The 22016-nt window shown below is 38.2% G+C and overlaps 3 protein-coding genes across 3 annotated transcripts; all 3 read left to right on the forward strand.

Annotated features, from left to right (window-relative positions):
• Positions 1-5941: 5941 nt before the first annotated feature.
• On the forward strand, positions 5942-7014 carry GCK72_017889 (uncharacterized protein; the record flags this gene model as incomplete). The annotated part of the gene is made up of 4 exons (XM_003112685.2): positions 5942-5980; positions 6037-6528; positions 6579-6857; positions 6910-7014. 4 exons carry the CDS (start codon positions 5942-5944, stop codon positions 7012-7014), a joined length of 915 nt encoding a protein of 304 aa, XP_003112733.2.
• Positions 7015-7230: 216 nt separating this feature from the next.
• On the forward strand, positions 7231-8196 carry GCK72_017890 (uncharacterized protein; the record flags this gene model as incomplete). The annotated part of the gene is made up of 5 exons (XM_003112678.2): positions 7231-7368; positions 7420-7579; positions 7625-7723; positions 7773-8063; positions 8111-8196. 5 exons carry the CDS (start codon positions 7231-7233, stop codon positions 8194-8196), a joined length of 774 nt encoding a protein of 257 aa, XP_003112726.1.
• Positions 8197-19055: 10859 nt separating this feature from the next.
• Positions 19056-21498, forward strand: GCK72_017891 (uncharacterized protein; the record flags this gene model as incomplete). The annotated part of the gene is made up of 5 exons (XM_053732298.1): positions 19056-19060; positions 19415-19550; positions 20139-20400; positions 20450-21172; positions 21290-21498. The coding sequence occupies 5 exons, from the start codon at positions 19056-19058 to the stop codon at positions 21496-21498; spliced, it is 1335 nt and encodes a 444-aa protein (XP_053581211.1).
• Between the last annotated feature and the right edge of the window lie 518 nt (positions 21499-22016).

Consider the following 22016-nt stretch of genomic DNA (forward strand, 5'->3'; position numbering starts at 1 on the left):
CTACATTGACATTAAATATCGAACGTCGTCGTTTTGGTGACGAATACGAATGATGATAAGTACCGTATCCACTTTTTTTGGAAAGACAGAGAGAGAGAGAGGCACTCGTTTCTTGATGATAAGACCGAATTGATGAATCTTTTGATGTCAATGTCGCATTCAGTTTGTTACGTGCCGAAAAGAGAATCTTTAGAAAAGATAGAAGAGGAGGAGGAGCTGAATGGGGGTGATAAGCAGCCAGGGGCTATAATACCGATAAGGATCAGTCCCTCGAGAGAAAAGAAGAAAAAAGATAGATGTCACATGTGAAAATATAAAAAAGAGTTGCAACGAATGACGAAAAGAAATGGGAAAGATTGAAAATCGAGGCAGGGGGGAGAGAGAAGGAAACGGAAAACTCGGAGATAAAGAGAAGAAGGACGATCGACGACCAACACAGAAATTGACTGATAACCTTTGGGAAAAAAGAGAAGAACCTTTCGAAGAATTGTCTCCACTCTCGTTATCGGGGACGCACAAAAAATGTCAATAGAGATGTGATGGGTGCGAGAGAAGGAGAAATGAAACGACATTCCCCTTACTTTTTAGTGTCTCGATCACTAGTGTAAACGGAGGGTAAAAAAAAAGAATGAGAAGAATACGAAGAAACATTTGACGAGGGGAAAACATTTTTTGCGTTCGAGATCACGGAAAACTTAGGTTGGGAGAAGTGAAAAGATCATGTTTCTCTGGGGGAACTTCCAGTAAGTGTTGGGTTTCCTGACGTGGGTTCAGGAGTCGAAGAGGATATTCCAAACATCGGAGAACCATGGGAACGAGAAATTGTAGAACATTTCATTGAATTTTGAACACAATTATATTTACCTATAAATGAAAAATCGCTGATGATAGCGATTCATTCAACGAAATTTGTCAATTAATTGATTTTTTTTCCCTTCAGTACTACTGTGACCGTCTTCAACTAGACCTGATGATTCACACTACCGTATTCTTTCCCTCAACAATCTCCAAGTATTTCCCAGAATCTCTCTATCAGCTACCGTATCCACCCAGCAGTTCCCAGAGTTGTAAAGTAAACTAAACAAAAAAGAGATTCTCCTCCTTTTCTTTCACTCGTTAAGAATGTGTTTATGTTCGTGAAACCTCCCAAGAGTCATTCGAGTGAACCACAAGCGTCCCAGAATAAAAAAAACTGGCGAAAAACGAAAAAAAACCGCTGGCAGCTGGTCTCCGCTCGCCTTTCCCCGTCAACCCTCCTACACACTAGTAGTCGCCGGTTCCGTCAACAAGTGTTCGTGTGTCCATCTATATTTTCAGCCAAGTGGAAAAAGAGAGAAAATGCCAGAATAAAAACACCCGTTCAGTGTTCTCTGTTTCTTGTGTTTTCATCTATATTTTCAGTTTTTTTCTCCAGTTCTTTTTCCCAGGAATAGAGGGATGTGTCAATATATTTTCAATCAAAACTAAAGTACGAAAAATCCGATTTCAGTGCCTCCTCTCCCAATAGATACGTCTTGTTCAATGTTCAATTTTCGATTCGACGATAAGAGGCTTATTATTATCGCTCTTTCTCTCTCTCTCTCTCTCCGCCAATAATGATTGACCGAGGCAGCGAACCGGGGGTTGAGAAGAGGACACCTCAGCTGGACAGGTCGAATAATTGAAGGCAATTATTTTTTGTGAATGAATGAAATGAATAGAAGGGACAAAAAATGGTGGTTAAAAAGGGAGAATAGCCTTTCATTATGACATTTCATCGCTATGTATCGCAGCTTTCGCTGACGATATTAAGCTTTACTCTCATGATCCTCTAGCACTTCAAATGGGAATAGACTTGGTAGAGTCTTGGGCTTCTGATAACTCCTTACCTCTGGCCCACTCTAAGACTGCCCTTCTTCGTCTCGGACCTCGAAACTCTTCTCACCCGTACACTATTGGAGGTTCCCTCATTGATTCCGTTGATTCGGTTAGGGATTTAGGTTTATTAATAGAACCTAATCTCAAGTTCACTAGACACATTAATCGGGCTGTTGCTCTCGCCTTACTCCGTTCAAAACAACTACTGAAATCTTTCAAATCCAACTCTCCCCAATTTTATATCTTCCTTTTCAAAACTTACGTACTCCCTCTAGTTGAATACTGCTCCGTCGTTTATTCGCCTCCCCCATCATCTAAACTAGCGCACAAGCTCGAAACTCCTCTCAGATTCTTTTCGCGGAAAATTCTTCAACGCTGTAACACACCCTATTGTTCCTACTCGGATCGCCTCTCCCAACTTGACCTCTTTTCTATGCGCCACCGTAGGCTCAAAGCGCAACTTCTTCTCTTATACAATCTTATAATCGGCGCCTCATATTTTCCTAGTCTTGAGACCCATGTCAGGTTAAGTTCCTCCTCCCGTCGCCCAATGTCTCTTATCTGTATAAATCCTAATTGCTCTAATTTTTTCTCAACTGTAATACCTATTTGGAATGCCTTAACTATTAATGTCCCCCATTTTCTTTGCCCATCGGAATTCAACTCTCTTCTTGTAAATAATATTGCACGATTCTGATTTTTTTTCTTTATTCTCCCTCCCCCTTGCCCAACACCTATTTTATAATTCCTTATTCCCGGTTTCCTTTCTCAGGTTTAGTCTCGTGAGGGACTTTACCTGACCTCCAGTGACATTTTCTGTATATTTAAATAGTTAAATAAAATATCAAAATTATGCACGAGAGGGAAGGGTAAAAACAGCTGGGGCATCATGGTTCGTTAACATGAATTGTCATTGTACAAAACTGAAAATTTATTCGGACGGAAAGAATTTCATGGTAGGAAGAGCATCGAGAGAAACATCATTCTGACGTCTTCCAAAAACTGGAAATATGGAACAAAGGGGACTGAAACTGAATCGACTTAGCCTTGAGAAACCAAAATGAACAACAGTCATTAAGTACAGTAACCTTGAATGTTGTTTTCTTTCAAAACCAAAAAAGTTCAAATTCTTGTTTATAACTCCAACACCTTCTAGCTTTTTCCACAATTTTCAAATAATATTTTGGTTTTACGTTTGGACAGAGATCATCTAATTCTTTTCTGTTTTTCAAAAGTTATCGCGTGGAAAAGTCCAGAATTTTCCTTTTGCAAAAACCAAAAACAACTCTTTTCATTCATGTTTTTTTCCAACTAAATTGCCATTTTTTCATCTTCTCATCTTTTCTCTCTTTCTCTTTTTCCTTTGAGTTGGTGTCAATATTGACGAAGACTCGAGACTGGTTTATGACTTTGTCTCGTTTCAAAAAGTGTACAGTATACGGTATTCCCCGCGTAAACTTTTGAAAATCACGTTGAGTTACGTAGGTGTGATATCAGAAATCACAGGTTTTTTCAGACTGGAATTGGAAGAATAACATAGAGTCAGAACAGTGGACACTATAATTAGGGAGGGTGCGTCACGTGTTTTTATTTTTTAGAAAAAGAAATAAGAAGAAAAAGAAGACGTACAGGTCTCGTTACAATGATCATTTTATGAACTCATCTGTCATATGTCATATGAATGTCTAGACTGGTTTCTTGGGGAGAAGTAATGTCCAATTCGAGAAAAAAGCAATGTAACGATTACCGTTCTGGCTTTCTAGTATTAGAACGGAATAGGTATAATTCTAAACAAAAATAACCATTTTTGGTTTGGAAAAGAACAGAAGCAGAATCAAAATTACAGGTTTTGGTGTTCCACGAATCGATCGTATTCAGAATTAAATCAAGATCGTCGATCCAGATTTATGTTGGAAGGGAGAAAGAGAAACTAAACAAGAGGTCGTCAATCGGGAGACGTAAAGATTGAAATAGAAGGGAAGACCAGACACCGCCACACAAAGGAAAACTTCTTCTTTTGATGCTTTCTTCGTCGTTTTGAAGACGTCCCGACGAGTACACACCCTTGTGCTTCTCTTCTATTGTCACATAGAAATATACACAGAGACACAATGAGGTAATAGACCACAATGCTTTTCTACTTTTTCTCATTCTTCTGGAGAGGTTATTCACATAATGTTGGGTCTCGACGCGATGGAGGAATTCCAGAAACTTGAAAATTCTCTGAACCAAATAGGGGTACGGTAGTGTAATTGGTAATTTGTAATTGATAATGCGATCCTATTTCGCCGAAATATTTTCCATTTCTCATTTCCAGTTTCTCTTCTTTCCTTTCTTCGACCCAAAACAAAAAATTAATTTGATGGTGTAAATTTGCCACCGATACAGAATTAGAAATGGGAATTAATGGTGGACTATGACGACCGTGGTGATGATTTAGAATGATTCGATGATTCGATTAGGATTGAACCGGAAGAAAATCAGCAGAATGAGAGGAAGAAGGAAATCAGAAAACCGTTTACTGATTTCGATTTTCAATTTGGTACGTGTCAAGAATGGACAAAAAGTGACCGAACAATGTTTATAAACGAAACCGGACCCGGTTGAAAGGGTGTGACCTCTGGTGTCCACTTTCCCAGATATCTGTCACCCATTCATTTGCATAGAAACGAGTGGATGGAGCAGATGGTGGCCTTTTCCGTTTGTTTTTTTCTTTTTCTGAGTGACTGGTCATCGGGTCGAGGGGAAAAGGGAACAAAAAGGTTTTATTCGGAGAAGGGGGATTATAGGGAATATGAAAGGAGATGTGGGCAGGTGTATTCAAACACGCTGTGCTACAACAAATAGAAACAAATTGGCACGATAAAAACGAGGGACATTATGAGAATATTCGAATATCAATATTAAAAATTGTTAAAAAGAGAATTCGAATAACGATTCATGTCCAGGACAAAAATACGAAAAATTTATGTCGAGCTCATTTTTGATGAACGATTCAAACCTAGATCCGATTCAAACCTAGAGATTGTAGTTGACAACTTATTTTTTGACGGGGGTCTCAAAACTAGAAATTTTATGAAAAAGAATGACTACTCAGAAATTGACAATCTTCTGAGCCACAATAGAATTTTTGAGTTTTTCTCAGCTTAGAACTGGAGAAAGGGGGTTTCAGATCAGACACATAGACGAAATATAATCGAGAACGATTCCTCTGGACACGTAATGCACTCACAATTTTGAAAAGAAAAAAATCCGATTCAGATATACTCACTGAAAACTGAACCAGTGTAGCTCTATGCAGTGAAAATGAAAAATCCTCACAATGTACCAGTAAAAAAGCCATAAAACCCCATTACAGTACTTTTAAACTGTATGGAAAAAAGCCAGTTACGATTTTATGAATGAAGAATAAAAAAGCCATAAAAATGCATTTGAATGATTTTTTGCGTTGTGTGGGTGGCAATAAACCTTTTCCGTTCTCAATCCAACAAGCCAACACTCTTTCAGATGTGTAAATAGAATTTTCAATCAATCTCAGTGTCCAGGGTAACATTTCTAGTCTTCCAAGTATCCATTTCCATAAATAATCTAGAATTTTCTTTTTCGGTTCCCATGGGAACAGAGTGCAGTCATCCTGTCTAGTAGATTTTCTATTTTGAATTCAAGACAACATGTTATTTCTTGCCCGTGTCCACGGTAATAGTCCAATAGAGCGCGTTTGTTTTCCAATTACCCAGGGAGGTCCTGTGTACTATCGAATCATTTTGTGAATATCTTTTTCATTTTCTTTTTTTAATATTGAATTTAGAATAACTTAATTTCATTTTTGATAAAACAGAAAACTATTGAACTTCCTCAATCGAAATAATAGCGTTATCACTCAAAAGAATGGAAATTTTGGTTTGCGATAGAGACAGAGACACAGACAGCATGTACACATTGATTGATCCAAAGGGTGCGAATGTTTATTTCTTTTGTACTTTTTACATGAAAGAGTAAAATAATAATCGATATTTTGAGCTAGGTTTATCTTTTCCTTCTCGTTATTTTAACTTGGTTCAATAATCTAGTTTTCAGGAGCTCAATGAACGAAGAAACTACTCATGAGTTCCAGTGGGAAGAGGTAACATTCATCTAAATTAAAATATTTTTAAAAAATAAAAGTAAATAGGTTTTCAGGAGAATGTAGACAACTACGATGCTCCTCTTCACAATCTCGTCATTGATTTTTTTGAAGATGTAGGCTTGCCGTTCGCGACCGTGGAAAATCCTAAGTTCCAAGAACTCATAAAATATCTGAATCCAGTCGTCACTCCTCCAACGATTAATTCAATAATGTACACCGCAACAAATACTCACGAACTAGAAGCCATTCCCGTATCCGACAATGAAGTAGTCGTAGTACCTCCACTTAATCTGGCAGAATTCCCGTCTACTGTTGATATTGTCAAGTATTTGAATGGAATCACGATCAGTGGAGGCACAAGTTACGTTTGTATTGTATGTTTGAAAAAGAATGATTGGAGCAAAGTGCGAAGATTGGATCGCAACGAAAATCTGATCTTCCTCTACGTCTGTGTCGCTGTAGGACTCTATTCACTGGACATTGCTCAGAAGATGTATACGATGCCTAAACCTCTCAGATGTTGTTCCGATCATTATTCCCATGTTGTAAGTGATTTCAATGCATCCAGAAGTAGAAGATAGAATTCTTATTTCAGGTTGAAGCTCTCATGAAAAAACTAAATGTAACAACTGTGGATGATATTGTTACTTGCAATGAAAAGCAAGTTACAGATTCTTATCTTATTTGGAAGAAGATAAAGAATCCAGATTTTATGGAAAATCAGCAGTCGCAGAAGGAAATTCTAAGCGGACTTGGATCATTCAGATATACTTTGAGGTGTTTCTCCAAGAAACACTTTCTTCCACCCGTTGATATGCAAGGTTTTCACATGCCTAGAGAATCAAATGAAACTGTTTCAGAGTTTCTATCAGATGTAAGTGTCTTTGTTTCAAACAGCTTTTGATCCAACTCCTAGAAATTTTCAGCAAAACTCTCCGCCGAAAGTTAGACGTGTGGAACAGTCCGGAATCTACGGAAATCCTAGGCCTGGAGAAGAAACATTCCCCGACGATTTCTTGGTAACCGACTGAATATATTCATTATTTTTTATTTCAAGGAGTCCATTGTAAAACCCGATCTCTTTCCTTTCTTGCTGTAATTTTTAAGTTTCACATTCCCAGTTCTTTAGCAATAAATCGGTTGTTCTCGTATCATGTTCTGTGTTCTTTTTGAAACGTTGTTTTCGTTAATCTTTTTTTCTTTTTACAAGTTGTTCATACATCTAACTATCATTTTCAGATAGAATAATGTCAAAGATCTCAGCAGTTTTGATTGATTTGAGTGGAACTCTCCACATTGAAGAGCTTGCAATTCCTGGAGCACAAGCAGCTCTTGAACTTCTCAGACAACATGTTCAAGTCAAATTTGTCACGAACACTACAAAGGTGAGTAAGAGTTTCAAAAATAAATAAAAACGTTATGTAGTTTTCGTTTAGGAATCTCAAAATCTTCTGCACCAAAGACTAAAAAGTTGTGGATTTCAAATTGAAAAACATGAGATTTTCACAAGTTTGAGTGCCGCTCGTGATCTCATTCTTAAGAATCAGTATCGCCCGTATTTTATTCTGGATGACAAAGCAATGGAGGATTTCGAAGGTATTAAGTTTTAAATTTATTTGTTCTAGGGAAGAATTGTTTCAGGAATCTCAACAGAAGACCCAAATGCAGTTGTTATTGGGTTGGCACCGGAGAAATTCAACGATGGAATCATGACGGAAGCGTTTCGATTGATTAAAGAAAGTATGTGAAGATAGTAGAAAGTTTCTATCGATTAATGTATTTTTTTCAGAAAACGCGTCATTAATTGCCATTCACAAAGGGCGATACTATCAGAAGAAGGATGGCCTTCATCTTGGTCCAGGAGCATATGTGGCTGGATTGGAATATGCAACTGGAGTTGAGGCGAAAGTTGTTGGAAAACCTGAGAAGTTGTTCTTCGAATCTGCACTCAAAACTCTTGGTGAAAATATTGACTTTTCGAATGCAGTTATGATTGGAGATGATGTGAATGACGATGCTCTCGGAGCAATCAAAGTGGGAATGCGTGCAATATTGGTCAAAACTGGAAAGTTCAGAAGTGGTGAGTTATAACTCATCGAGAATTTATTTCAACATCTCATCATTCAGGAGACGAATTGAAAGTCAAAAATGTGGCGAACTCGTTCGTTGACGCCGTCGACATGATCATTGAAAATAAGGTGGAGAATGATTAGAAAAGACATTTGAAAACAACATTTTCTGTCAAAAGGACATCTATATATCCGGATTGTTGCGTGTATTGACAGTGTGTTTTCTGATATTTGTATAAAATGATAAATCATTTAATATTGACATAAAAATATTGAGTGCAAGCTGGGTTTGATAGGATGAAATGGGAGTTCTAAGCATAAATAAATCTGGTTTGGAAAGTAAAGTAGATTAGATAAAAGAACGAAAAATATATATTATAAAGTTTATTTTTGCTCATAACAATATTATGATGTAGGCTTGTCAGAAGTTTTGAATTCAATCAGAACTAAACTTAATTTGGAAAAAAAATTGGAAAAATAAACCAAGCTGCAGGGCTAAAAATATATCTTATGAAATTATCAACTTTTTTTTTGATTTTATGGTTCCAGAGTCCATCTACAATCTTGATTTCTTAAAATGTATCATAGTACTCGTAATATTGTTTATAAGAAACATATTTTTAGCCACAATATCCACTCAAATGCATATAAAATTTAAGTTTCAAAAATATCCAGAACTAATCTGGCCCCCTACCTAACTCATCTAATTTCATAATTCCTTCCTTCTTTTACAATTTGCAGTTGTAAAATATTTTAATCTTAATCCAATGCAATGCTAATCCACTACTACTATTCGATGGGTGCATTGTATGCTAATTCTGTTCCGATGATTCCCTCCGAAACACTCGAAAATGTTACGAATCATCGACGTCTTCTTCTTCTTCTTTTCTTCTTTTCATTCATCTAATTCCTTCTTTTTTCTACTCTTTGACCTACCAAATGATCGAGTACGTCCCCTACCGTCGACGTATCGTGTGAAAGCAGCCCACCATGATTGATAATGAAAATCATTAAAGAGAAAGAGAAGTCAGTGGGTACACGATGCACCCTAAAAAGGCGGAAGAACAACTTGTTTTTCTTCTTCGGATTTTATAGTCTCATGTTTTTTTTTCACATTTTTGCTAGTGTGATAATGATTGAGGCCAAAGGATTGAAAGAAGAGTAGGGGAGGAGAAGATTGGATGATCGACCACAGTTGAAAAGTTGAGAAAGAAAAATGGAGAAAATGCAGGTAGTCAAAATGAAACGTCATCGGACCGGAGACTGATCCAACTTCCAATTTCACAATTTCAGTCGATAAACAGATTCTGAAAACTAGAACAGATGCAAAACATTGTATAGGTGGGGTGACATATTGAACTATGGACTGCTGAAAGTTCATGGTAATTCTATTCATATTTTCATTTGAATCAACAGTAGATTCTACCTACAAACAACCCCTTTTCGTTTTCAAAAGTTTTTATTTTATTTTTCTCAATCGATTCACGTGTAAAGTCGTCTTATCAAGTAGATTATGTTTATCAATGACTAAAGTTCGTATGATGATAAAAACGGTAATATTCTGACAATAAATGTCAGAGTTTGAGCAAAATGTTCTTCACTTCAAATTTTGTGTTTTAGTTTTAATTTCATTTTTAGTTTTTTTTCTAATTATTTGAGTTTTTGGGAACCGAGTCCCTAGCTTAGGATTTCTTTTATCTGCCATGATACATGGATGAAACGCTTAGAAAGATCTGAATTAGAATTTCCCGAATTATGTATTAATCAGAAGCTACACCATTGAACATTTTCAAAAATCATAAACCATCATGTCTCTGTCCTTTTAAAGTCATCACTTATCAGTTGACAGTTTTTCTGACTTTCGAAAGTTGTATGTGCAAAGTATCGGCCGATGGCGAGAACTGCGAGTATAAAACGGTTGAGAGGCATCGTTTTGAATCATTGCCCCATTTCTGATTTGTTTCCAGTTTTTTCCGGAATCCCTATTCGAATAAAGTGTAGCCCATTCCTGTAAGTAACTAGACTAAATCCCATCCATTTTTGAAATTCGTATGTTAGACTCCACTGTGTTTCATTGATCACAATTTATTTAGTCTATTCTCGCTACGTGCATTTGACAAATCTGTACCCATTTTGCACAGACAATCGCATTTTCTCGTTTGATTAGCTGGCCCGTTTTATCGACGACTAAGCGCCCCCATCGGCTGTCAATTTCTATCCGCCTTTCTGTCTCCTTCAACATGATTTTTTGTACAATACCGTACTCCTCCTCCCCGCCCACTCGTCTAATTTATCTTCATCCTTTTTCCTATTCCAACCACTTTTATATATTCACATACACTCACAGTTTTATGTTCTATGCAAAAATTAGGATTGCGGTCGATTCGATACGCAGAACTAAGCGATAGACGACGTAACACACTCGCAAAAGATTGCAGTCAAAAGTGAGAGTCTACTCGTTTTTGAGTGCTTTTGCGGTGCGTTTCGATTCATGATAATCATTTTGTTAGTGGCGTGAAAATGAAGAAGGGGAGAGAGGCGACACCAGAAGCCTATCAATCGGCCTTTTACATCTCGTGTAGAGTGTCGTCGGAGAAGACACAAAGGGTTGGATAAATCAAGAAGAAAGAAGAGGAAGAAGGAAGCCTTCAAAAGTTCAAACATTCTGGTCCTATTTCAACGTCATGTCAGAGTATTACGTTGGAAGAGAAGGAGAAGCAGGACAAACTTCAAAGAACTGTGTCAATAGCGAGCGCTTTTAGACGTTCTTTGAAGACTTATTCTGCTCGAAGATATGGGAAATTGGAGACGGAGATAACACCGAATGAGATGGAAAAGCTATGTATACGGTTAGGTGTAGCAACTATTATAGTTACGAGGTACATATTGACATGGCTTTCACCCTTCACGACATTGGAAGATCTTCAGATCTCCGAGATCTTTTCTGCTGAGATCTATTCACAATTGTATCGGACTCCTACCGGTGCATCAATCGCCTATCCGATTCCCTTGATCCGAACATCTGAGTCCCCTACACCAAATCCGCAATCGTCAGCATTCAGTCCTCCAACATTTTTGTTAAACTATACAGTAAATATGGCAGTTGAGGGCTGTTCAAAGTACGTACAAAATGTGTTGCGGGCGGTGCCTGTATGTATTCGGTGCGCTGCGCTCGCGCAAAAGCGTCACAATGTATAGAAGGGTGTTTATTTGATCAGATGTAAAAACCAGAGAGAAGGGGAGGCTTACTGTAAAACGTCCTCACTCTCGAAACGATGAGAAACGCTCGTGGAATGCACGTGTGATGAGAGAAAAGATCAAAAAAGTACCCTTCCTCACTTCCACTTTTTGTCATTTGTCGAAATTGCGGTGGTGATGGGAAAAATGGAGAGAAAGAGACATTGTGAAACTTTGAAAAATGAAATTGCAAAGCGAATCGAGGTAGTTGATCTTTGAATTGTCCTCCGCACATGTCTACTCAATCAAATTAAGCTGTAGTTAATTGGTTGACAAATTGAAACAAATGATAAGATACTACCGTAACCGGGGAAATCAACAACAGGGGGAAAGTAAGAGATCATCGGAAATCTGAGTGACCGTCTTTAGAAATCCTTTTGTTTGTTTTCCGGATTCGCCCGTTCGCTAGACAGAGAGCTGATGATCAAGAACACTTTTACGTCTTTTCAAAGATCTAGGAGTCATCAAAAGAGATTTTAGAAAATGCGGTGTAGTTAAGAGAAGGTAGACTGTACAATAGTCTTCATCACCTTTTTTGAAAAGTTTTTTTTGCAGAACAAGTACATCTCGATAGACTTTCTGACATCACTAACTGTCTATGTCCTTGAAATTTCTTTGATTCTTTTGTCTCATAGAAATCCCTCTTCTTCCTTTTTCTTTTGAAAAATCAAGACATCGAAATGTTTCTCTGGAAAAACAACATACAGGAACCCATTTCTAACTGCTCTTTTCCATTCTTTCTGACTGAATTGCATTGTGAAACCCTTCAATTAATCGTCACTTTTTAAAAATCTTTTTAATTCAAATGAAAAAAATAACTCAAAATCTATCTGAAAGCACTCAGTTCAAAATGTGTATTTTGAGTCGAGACACACCTAATCACAGGTGTTTTCGTAGACAGACATCAAGAAGAACGAACGAGGAAGGAGAGTAACCAAAATTGAAAAAAAAATACGCGAAGAAGAGAGAAAATTCTTAGAAAACACGTATAGATTAGTGTCTGTCTGGAAAGTTACTCTGAGACTTTTTGAGTCATTTCCTACTGATAAATGGGCCACATGTCTAGCAGTGGTCAACAGGGATGCTTGTTTATTCTGAAATTTCCTTGCAATCATAATCGAGTTTTGTAAGCGCGCTTGACTAAAACTGTTCTGAAAACTTTTTTTCATTTTGAGTGTACCGGTCACTGGGACATGTGTGACTAGGTGTTTAGAAATCTAACCTATCAATTTCTTCAGAATATTCTGATTCCCTATCATCCCTCCGTCAGTAGAATCTAGCTTCTCTCATTTGCCTTATCACTTCTTTCTGCGATGTCAGCTTCAAAAGTCATACTGTGTTCCTGTCACAATTTTATCAACAAGTTGTAGCCTCTAGCCACAATTTTCATAACAGACTTTGATCTTTATTGTATAAAGAATCAATCAAGTTTTCCCATTTTTTCTGACAGCATTATCATCAGACACTGTCCCTTCGCCCAGCTGATTCCTTCTTCTTCTTCTTCTTTTCATCTATATATTTTTCTAGTTTCCACAACAATCTGCACTCACCCACTCCCATCTTTTCCATCTCTTTCTATCTTTTTCATCTTTTGACAGTCCTCTCGTCGTATTCAAGTCTCTGTAGTCTGATCTATTGTTCTAGTTCACCCATCCCTACGCGCAACATTCATTCCGCTTAAGACGGAAACACTTGAATTTTCGAAGGATGGGAGAACGAAAGAATAAAAAACATCCTCACTTTCAATTGTCAAACAAGTTGAAACGTTTTGTGAGTTTCCCTCTGAAATCTATACAAAAAATAGTGTGTGTTTGGTCGGCTGTGGTCGATAGACGAAACGAAAGAAGAGAAGCTTATCGATAAGAGAAAGGGAAACTTTTGAAAGTGATTGAAAATGGTGGGAGGAAGCGTTTCTGTGTACCCGTGTGATCGACGGCTCGCCAGCGTTATCTTCTCCTTTGACAACGCACGTTTCGCTTCTTCGACTTTTCGCAGCCGCTGATCATAAAAGTTTTATGTGTAGAGATTACACAAAAACAGGAGAACGCAAAGAATCAGAGATACATCATAAAATCAATCGGGTTTACATGTACCCATAGGGCGCAGTTGCATCGACAGTTCTTTAGAAAATCATTCATGTGGATTGTTTTTTGTTCGATTTTTTCTTCTCAACTAGAGGAAGTCATTTTTTGAGTTCGCATATTCTTAACTTTTCGTGTTCGTTGAGGCGTTACGAACTCTCACGGTCTGCCGAGCTTTAGGTGTCAAAACTTCCAAGAATAACGTCATTTGAATTCAGGTATTCTTGGTCAGAAAGTTGAAAGTCTAGAACCTGTTTATTTCTCAAATTAGATGGTAATGTTGGAAACAACTTTTTCAGGAAAATTCTGAATCTCTGCGCTGAAAAATTGAATTGGTGAGAAGCAACGGTCTGAGCATGGGATACAGGCATATTCCGGTTTCCTCGGTAAAGTGAGTTGATTTTCTAGAACCGAAACATACCATTTTGAATCAAGAGTGAGATATACATGAGACAACCGGGCGGTTACAGTCTGCTCATCAAAGACTCTGTTACAGTTTAGTTCCCAATTTACAAAAGTGAACACTCTAATTGGCTTCATAATTGATCACAGAATGCTTCATCACTCAAAGTACCCCTTCCGATCCAATCGAATGATTTGATTCTTGTTGATCTCGAAAAACGTGAAAAACACTTCGCAGTTTTGACCTTGTGGATTGTTTTCATTTTTCCTTCAATGATTACTTTCTGAGATTTCTGATTCTTTGAACACTAATGGGTATGGTATCTGAAAATAATTTCGTTCGATCTATTAGACTTTGGAATTACTAATTCTAAGGAACAAATAGCAATAAGTGACCTATTATTTTCTGAGTCAACAACATTTAATTGAGCAGAATTAGTATTTTCAACAGAATTCGTTTCCTTTTCTTCCTCTTCCTTCAACAACAAATGATTTTTTGGACGCTGTCGGAGAGGGAGGAGTAGTGCGCTCTCAGTACATTTCTTTCTGAGCCGACTCCACACTTGTTTCTCTGCTCTCTTGCTCTGCTCACCTCCAGCCGATCTTTGCCCGTCGTCTTTTTCCGTCGTCGGAAGCTGCTAGCCACTGGGGTGCGCACTGCTCCGAAAACAAACTGCGTTTAATTTGATTGCCAATCCTTCTCGCACTCTGGGGCCTTCACGAACTGGACGACGTCTACTCACTTCTTCTTTCCGCTTCATTTTCTAGTTTCAGTTTCTCAGAAAACGAAGAGAAAAAACGAAAACTTGTTTACTACTTGTTGGACGAGACATGTACATATTTAGAAAATGAGCCCGGTGGTTAGTCATAGCCAAGCGCAAAGTACGACGAATGTGACATGACGAGGAACTGGAAATGGAAAAAAGAAGAGAAACGGGAAAGAAAAACGGGGAGAGCAGATGAAAAGAGAAAGAGCAACGTGCGATTTGCAAAGAACAGAGAAAGAGCTCTATCCTCTACTTATTCTGGGTGCATGTGTATCTGTTTGCACCCAGTTGGATCTATGTATTGGCTTTTAGAATTGAAATTTTATACTCAATTCTGTCGTGTTTTCGTCAGAAAACTATACGTCGGAAGCACATTGTATGTATTATCTGCTACGGTAATTATCATAGGATATGAGAATGAGCACATCGGAAGCGTCTGTCTGGGTAACTGTTTACGATAAAGATACTACGATTTCGTGTGTTTCTGCTCAGATTCAGACTGAAGACGGATCTTCTAGATATAATATACTGTATTCTTATTGTTTCTATCTGAAAGTATATCTCTAGGTCAGTGAAGTTATCTGATCCAGCTAAGAAACTGTGTGATGAAGAGATTTTTGGTCGTGTAGCTGGAAAACAGAGAAAATATTCTAGAATGAACTTGAAGAAAACTCTGTTTTAGTGGCGTTCTGTTTTCGCCTTATGAGTATCTCGAGATTTTCTATTGAAGTTATGGATCTTGGTGACAACACGTTGAGCTAACGCGTAATCTCATGAATTCTAAACCCAACGTCTTCAAAGATTCTGTGTCATTGAGAGAAGGTTACCGGAATTCCGATTCCCGTTGTAACATGAAACTAGAAGCAGCTGGCTCCAAAAAAACACTCATGAAACACTTCATTCTTTGAACTTTCCTTTATGAAAACTCTCAACATTTCTGTCTGATTCTCACTGCAGATTAACCAGATATAAAACCGCTACGTCAGGGGGCAGGATCTGGTTTCGAAATTGAATTGCATTTCGAAAATTTGGTTAATCCAACGAAAACGTGGCTTCAACGGCTTCCGGGGCATCATTATTTCAGAGACATTTCTAGATTTGTGACACATCACGCAGACAGGATTACGGTGGTTGATGATGCTGATGATGATTGTGATTCCTCACTAGAAATCAGAATGAATAAGACGTTGTTGTCAGTCTTACAAAAAATAATCAGGTATTGTTGTTATCGTTCTTCATCAAAGAATTTTGAAGATCACGATCTCGAATGGCTGTCAGCAAAAAAATGGGTGGATAAGATAGTAATTACTGTTTATATAAGACAGAACAATACTGTTTTTGGGAAATTTAATCCATTTTCTTCTTTCAATCGCCTGATTTTTTTCTTCTTCTTTCTATTTCATCAAATTGCTAATTGCTATTGGAGGGAATTTCTCGAATGTACCCAAACGTGTGTATTAGTGATAGAGATAACCTTGGGGGCCACCGCCTTTCAATGTCTTCTTCTTCTCTTCTTTGCATCACCGTATCAACCACCTTGTTCTTCTTTTCATTATCTTCTTTATCTTGCAATCACAGTCATCGTCGTCAGTGTCGCCCATTCATTTTAACACTAATCAAATCTCAGTGTCGTTAGATGGTACATTTTGGACACAATCTATCTCTCTTCTCTATCTCTGACACTACAGAAGAATTAGTCAGTATCAATAGACCACCGGACTTATTTTATATTCAAACCATTTCTATCTCTGCGTCTTCTCATCATTGTTTGTGTATATGTCTGTCTCAAGGCCCGAAATGCACCCACTATGTACCCAACGCCCCTTTTTTTCTCCGCGTCTTTTATTCTTTTCATTTTCCGACACAGTCTCTACGTCCATCCATCTCGTCCCCCGTCTCGACTCCGCCTCGCCTTGCCCTCAGTTTGCCTCCCTTTCCTCGTTTTCCTCTTGGACCCCCAATGTGCGTATGTCATCTATGTGACTATTGCAATTCCCACCAAAAATTCCAACTTTTCGAACTGTTCATCTATCTTCTTATTTTTTCTTATTCTTATCAAGAAACCGGTTCGTCGTGTTCCTCGTGAACCCCACGAAAACTACAGGTTACTGTAACTGTCTTCAAGAATCTTTTCTCGGATTGTAGTTTGTTGTTTCGATGGTTTCGAAATATGGACGCTGTATACGAACTCTCTTTCAAGGAGTAGAGACAGTCATGCCTGCCAGACCAGAATGAGACCTGAATATCAAGTATCTCCTAGTCTCATCCAGAAAATGCTCTCGTTCTATGAATGAGAGGACAAACTAGAGACAGAAACTTACTGTTCTCCGATTCACCTCAAGGGTTTTGTGTTACTTTGCTCTTTTTTGTTCGTCTTTTCAAAGTGTGCACACTCCTTCTCATTCCCAACCAATTCACTTTTGTCTCGTTTCCCATAGAAATATTTCAACATTATTCCCAATTCGATCTTTCGAAACAGTTTCGATTCCACTCAATACATATTCAATTCTTTTCTTATCATGTGTACAGTCTCTATATCTCTCTCTCCTCTCTCCACCTCTTTGTTCTGATTTTTTCTACACATGTCTACATGCATAACGAAAGGTAAATCTGAGACCTTCAAAAGTGGGCGGAGTCAACTTAAACCTCTTCTGACTAGGTTTCCAAACGCACTCGGTGCAAAAGGTTCAGCCTCGTGAAAGAATAAAAAGAAGAAGATTCTTAAGAAGAAAGTGAAAGATTGTATGTTCGTCTAATACTCGTTAATTCACAATCTATCTTCTTCTTCTTCTTCTCCGTATCGTTCCATATCCCTTTCTACAGTATCCGCTATCATATCCTATCACATCATTCGGCCATCAAAATGACAGTTCTTTGGAATGAAGAGAAGGGAGGAAGAGAAGATTAGATAGTGGGTGATAAATCTTCTAGAAGAAAAACTCTTATCTAGTCGTAAAATGGATACGGACTCGTTTTTTTTTTCTGTTTAGACACTGTCCATCTTTGATCGGTCTGGAACCAAGAAGTGGGTTATCAATGGACGATTCGATGAACTAGATGAACTATGAATCAAGAATTAAAGGGAAAAGAGATGAATGATTTTTGAAGAATTGGTTATCCAATTGAACTTTCAATGGTCACCCGACTAGTTTCTACAATCCGGATTGGTCATTGATCTATACAGTAATTTAATCTCTTTTTCAATTTTTAAAAATTGAAGAACAAACGACCCCTATTTTTAGACAAATTTGAATTTGTTATCAATCATTCGAAATGTAACATTCAATGTGCTCAATGATATTTATAGATTTGCCACTTTATCTTTTTTCTGTCCCGATTTCTTTTTCGCCAAAAAGTAAAGTCAACGAAAAACGAAAACACTTCCCGGAAGGCCCTCTCCCCGCTCGTGATTTTCCGATTTTCATTGAGCGCACTTTCACCACGGGTCCGAAGATCGTTGATTTCAACTGAAGTATTTTCGAACAACAACAGCTGTTCTCGCGAAGAAAAAAGAACCTTAACGATAGGAGAAAAGATTGCTTTTTCTGTTTTTCAAAGAATCAAATGTGTTCGGCGAAAAAAAGAAAGTGAGCACTCGCGCTCGGAGAGGGATGGATAACATTTGAGAGCAAATCATCGAAAATCGAAAAGCAATGTTTGCGCCTATATCGATTCAGAAAAAAGAGAAGCTCAGAGTTCTAATTTGCGGAAAAAATTATTTCTTTGGTCAGGTTCATTTTTATTTGTTATGTGTCTATCGGATTGATTTCTTTCTAATTTCGGCAGACAAACTATTTCGAGCAAATTGACCTGCATGAGTTGTACACGTGAATCTGCAACAACATTGTGCCAAAAATCAGCAAAAAACAGTTGACGATCCCTCGCTCAATATTGTTCGCTTTTCGAATTTTCAATGTCAACGACGTTGTTGACATTAAATGCCAATAATTTATACGTTTTTACATTGTCAGGGTGGTTGGATGGGTCATATCAACATTCCATTCTCTTTTCCGTTTTCTCGTTATTCATCTTCTTCTTTTCCCGTCATATTTGATGTTTGAATCCAGTTGAAACAATGTTACAACACGAGGGACAATCTTTGAAAGTCATCGTATTATCACCTTTATTGATCATCACGTGTTTCTTTTTTCATGTTTGCCAGTCATTAAAACGGGGTGGTCAGGAAGAGAAAAAGGAATGAAAGACCGCCTTTTTGTTCCCACTGTCATCTGTCATTTTCTACAGTAACCCCCCGTCTCTCAAACATGATTCGACTTTAAAGAATGTTTTTATTCAATGTTTTCCTCCTCCTCCCTTCGTTTTTATTTCTTTTCTTTTTGTCTCTGATCCTGATTATTTTCAATTCGATATTATTTCAGGGCCTGCCCTTCTGGGGCCGCTCGTGGTCACTTCCCTGCAACGACACCCCCGTGGATTCAGCGCTCATCCATCCAGACGATTCGTCGTTGTTGCAAATTCATTCAGTTTTTGCTGAATCCCTTCGCTTCTCCGGAGAATGAGGTGAGTCGAAATCGAATGATTTCATTTCTTGTTTCGCGATCTTTCCTCCGCGGCGATTTCGATCTTGCGATCAATAAAACTCGGGACAAAGTTTTTGAAAATTGTGAAAGTGAGGAGTCAAAAAACCAGATCTATCGTGTTGTGTCACTCCACCTCACTACCTCAAAACGTTTTAGTGCTATTTGGTAGACAGAGCGGGAAAAAGTGAAATAAAAGAGACGAGTTGCTGTATTTACAATGGTTGTATTGATCTCCAATCTCCATGTACAAACATAATAAAACATTTCAAAGACTGAAATTTACGGATTACTGTAGTGTCTTGTTTTTCAAAAAACCGTCTGTCTCTATTTTCAGCGAAATCGTCGCTACACTACCACAAGGAACACAAGTTGTACTAGAAGCGCAATTGCTCACTTCTGATGTCGATCATACTATTGAAGAGGTTCGACAGGAAGTTTTTCAACGGCAAATTGGAGGCCTGACCTGCGGGGTAAGTACTTGATTTCTGGAAGAGCGTCATAAAACTCTCTGCCACTTCATACATCCAGAACTTTCTGCTACCGTAATCCCTCTTTTTCCCATAGCTTCTAAAAATATTCTTGCACTTTTGAGTGGAACTAAATTCCAAGAAAAAAAGATCCTCCTCTCATCGCTGGCAAAAACGATGAATTATTCACTTTTCAAAGAGGACAACAAGCCGGTTGAGAATTTCTCTGTTTTTTGTTGGTCGTTTTTCCGGTGGCAACAGGAGCGAAAAAACAAAAATATTGAGTTCTTCACGCACCGAATCAGGCCAAGAATCATACTGTAATTGATGTTATTATTTTGTGGAAGAAGGAAAAAAACGGGGAGAAGACACAATAATATAAACACTGCCAATTGCAAAAATTGGGAGAAACAACTGTATACGTCATGAATGATGCAAAATAGCAGTGATTAGGAAACAGAGAAAAGAAGGATTCTGATTACGGTAGCATTGTAGTCTGACAGTTTCTTGAGTAGTTCTAGTGGTCTCCTCGCAATCCAGACACGAATTTCGACATCTGAACGCATGTCTATAATGTAATCTCAGTTCCAGGGTGCGTCACGATCATCAAACCGAACACTTTTCTGCCGTAAATGCGAGGGACATGGACAACAAGTCGTGCTCAAAGGACATGCGAGCAGATGTCCATTCAACAATTGCAGTTGCAAGACATGTACAAATGTCATGTCGATGCGTGCAAACGCTATCATCAGAAGATATCGTACCAGAACTTTGGAAGGAGGATTGGTATTGAAGCCGGTGCATTTCAAGAACGGAAACACCAGATTGAGAGTATTCCCGAAGAACATCGATGGTAAGATTCTAAGTTTTTCTCTATTTTGTACTAATAATTTATTTTTCAGAGAAAGACGCTGTCACTATCCATTTCAACAACAAGAATGGAAGTAATGGACAGAATCAAGGAGACATGCAGATGGAAGTTGGAGCCTACCAACAAAATTCACCACCAGCCACTGCTATCCCTGACTCTGGGAATTCTCAAAATCCATTTGCAGTGAAAAGAAGTCAATCGGATCAAGAACTTGATAGAAAGAATGGAGGTACACCAACCATTGTAGAGCAAGCAAGACAAGTTCAACAGGCATTGGGACAACCGACGTTTGGATTGGAGACATCACCACCGCCACCAGTCTCCAATGGAGCACAACAACCACCTCCATTGAACTTGTTGGCTGACCTTTCATTGTTGACTCCAGAAGCGATCACAGCTATCAAGAATCTTTTCTCCGGTCAACTACAATCGAATGAGACCGTTCCAACTACAGCTCCAACTCCAACAATCTTCGATAATTCTAGTTTGTTCTCCAGCTTTACAATGCCAAACGGATGTACCTACACATCTGCAAGCTTGAATGGAAATTCGATGATGATGACTCCAGAAGTACACACATCTTCATCAAATGGAATGTTCTCGTTTGATGATATTGAGAGAAAGGTATCCGACACTTCTTCAATCATCAATCCAGCTGTATCTCAACTCGATAATCTGAACATCGCGGTGACTGTCAACAGCCCAACTTTTGTGACTGAAACTGCACCAAACCTGACACCACAAATGTTTAATGGTTAGTTTTCTTTCTTTAATGTTTACTGGAACTTTTATCATCTTATCAGTTGTTCTCAACACAAAAAGTCAATTCCATGATCTGTGACTCCTCAGTATTCATGATAATTCCTTTCAGCCAGCTGTTCCCTCAACTCCAACGGAGATCAATCACCACCAGAGATCAAGTTGAAAGACATGATTCACGAGTCACTCGGACAGCAGAACTTGCTCATTTCATCGGATGCTCCATCCCGTAACCATCCCAACTTCCAAATGTTCCTCGACTGTGTCTGCAGTCTGGAGAAGACGATGCTGTTCGCCGGAGGAGCCATAATGAGTGCCTGAGGAGATGATGAGCAAGTACATCACCATCCCATAACCAACTTTGTCATATTTACCCGGATTCTGTAGAGATAATTAGTCCTTCCAAAAGATATATATTCATATATTGGTTCTCTTGCTCTCTCTCTCTCTCTCTTTCTCTTTCTCTGTGTCTCTCTCACTCTTTCTCTCCTTTTTTGCACACTCTCGGGAATATTAATTTATTGACTTTTAAAACATTTCATTGAAAAAAAACCCATACAAATCCCAAAAAAAAACTCATTGTTTCCTTTTTCTCTTTTTTTCTTGAGATATTTGACGGTTACCATCTTCTAAAACTCCTCTTTTTTCCAGCAGGTACTTTGTCTTCTCTCTTGTTTCATCTTTAAATATACTATAGATCAGTTAGGACTGTTTCCCTTTTTTCTAAATTTCCACACTTCTTTCTTTCCCCTATCGCCTAGAATTGGTCTGCTTTACAATCAATGTGCTCTTCCTAAAAGAACCTCAATATTCTATAAATTTTTGCTGTTTTGTTTTCC

The sequence above is a fragment of the Caenorhabditis remanei genome, chromosome V (genome assembly GCF_010183535.1).
Source record: "Caenorhabditis remanei strain PX506 chromosome V, whole genome shotgun sequence".
In the NCBI taxonomy this organism is placed as follows: domain Eukaryota; kingdom Metazoa; phylum Nematoda; class Chromadorea; order Rhabditida; family Rhabditidae; genus Caenorhabditis; species Caenorhabditis remanei.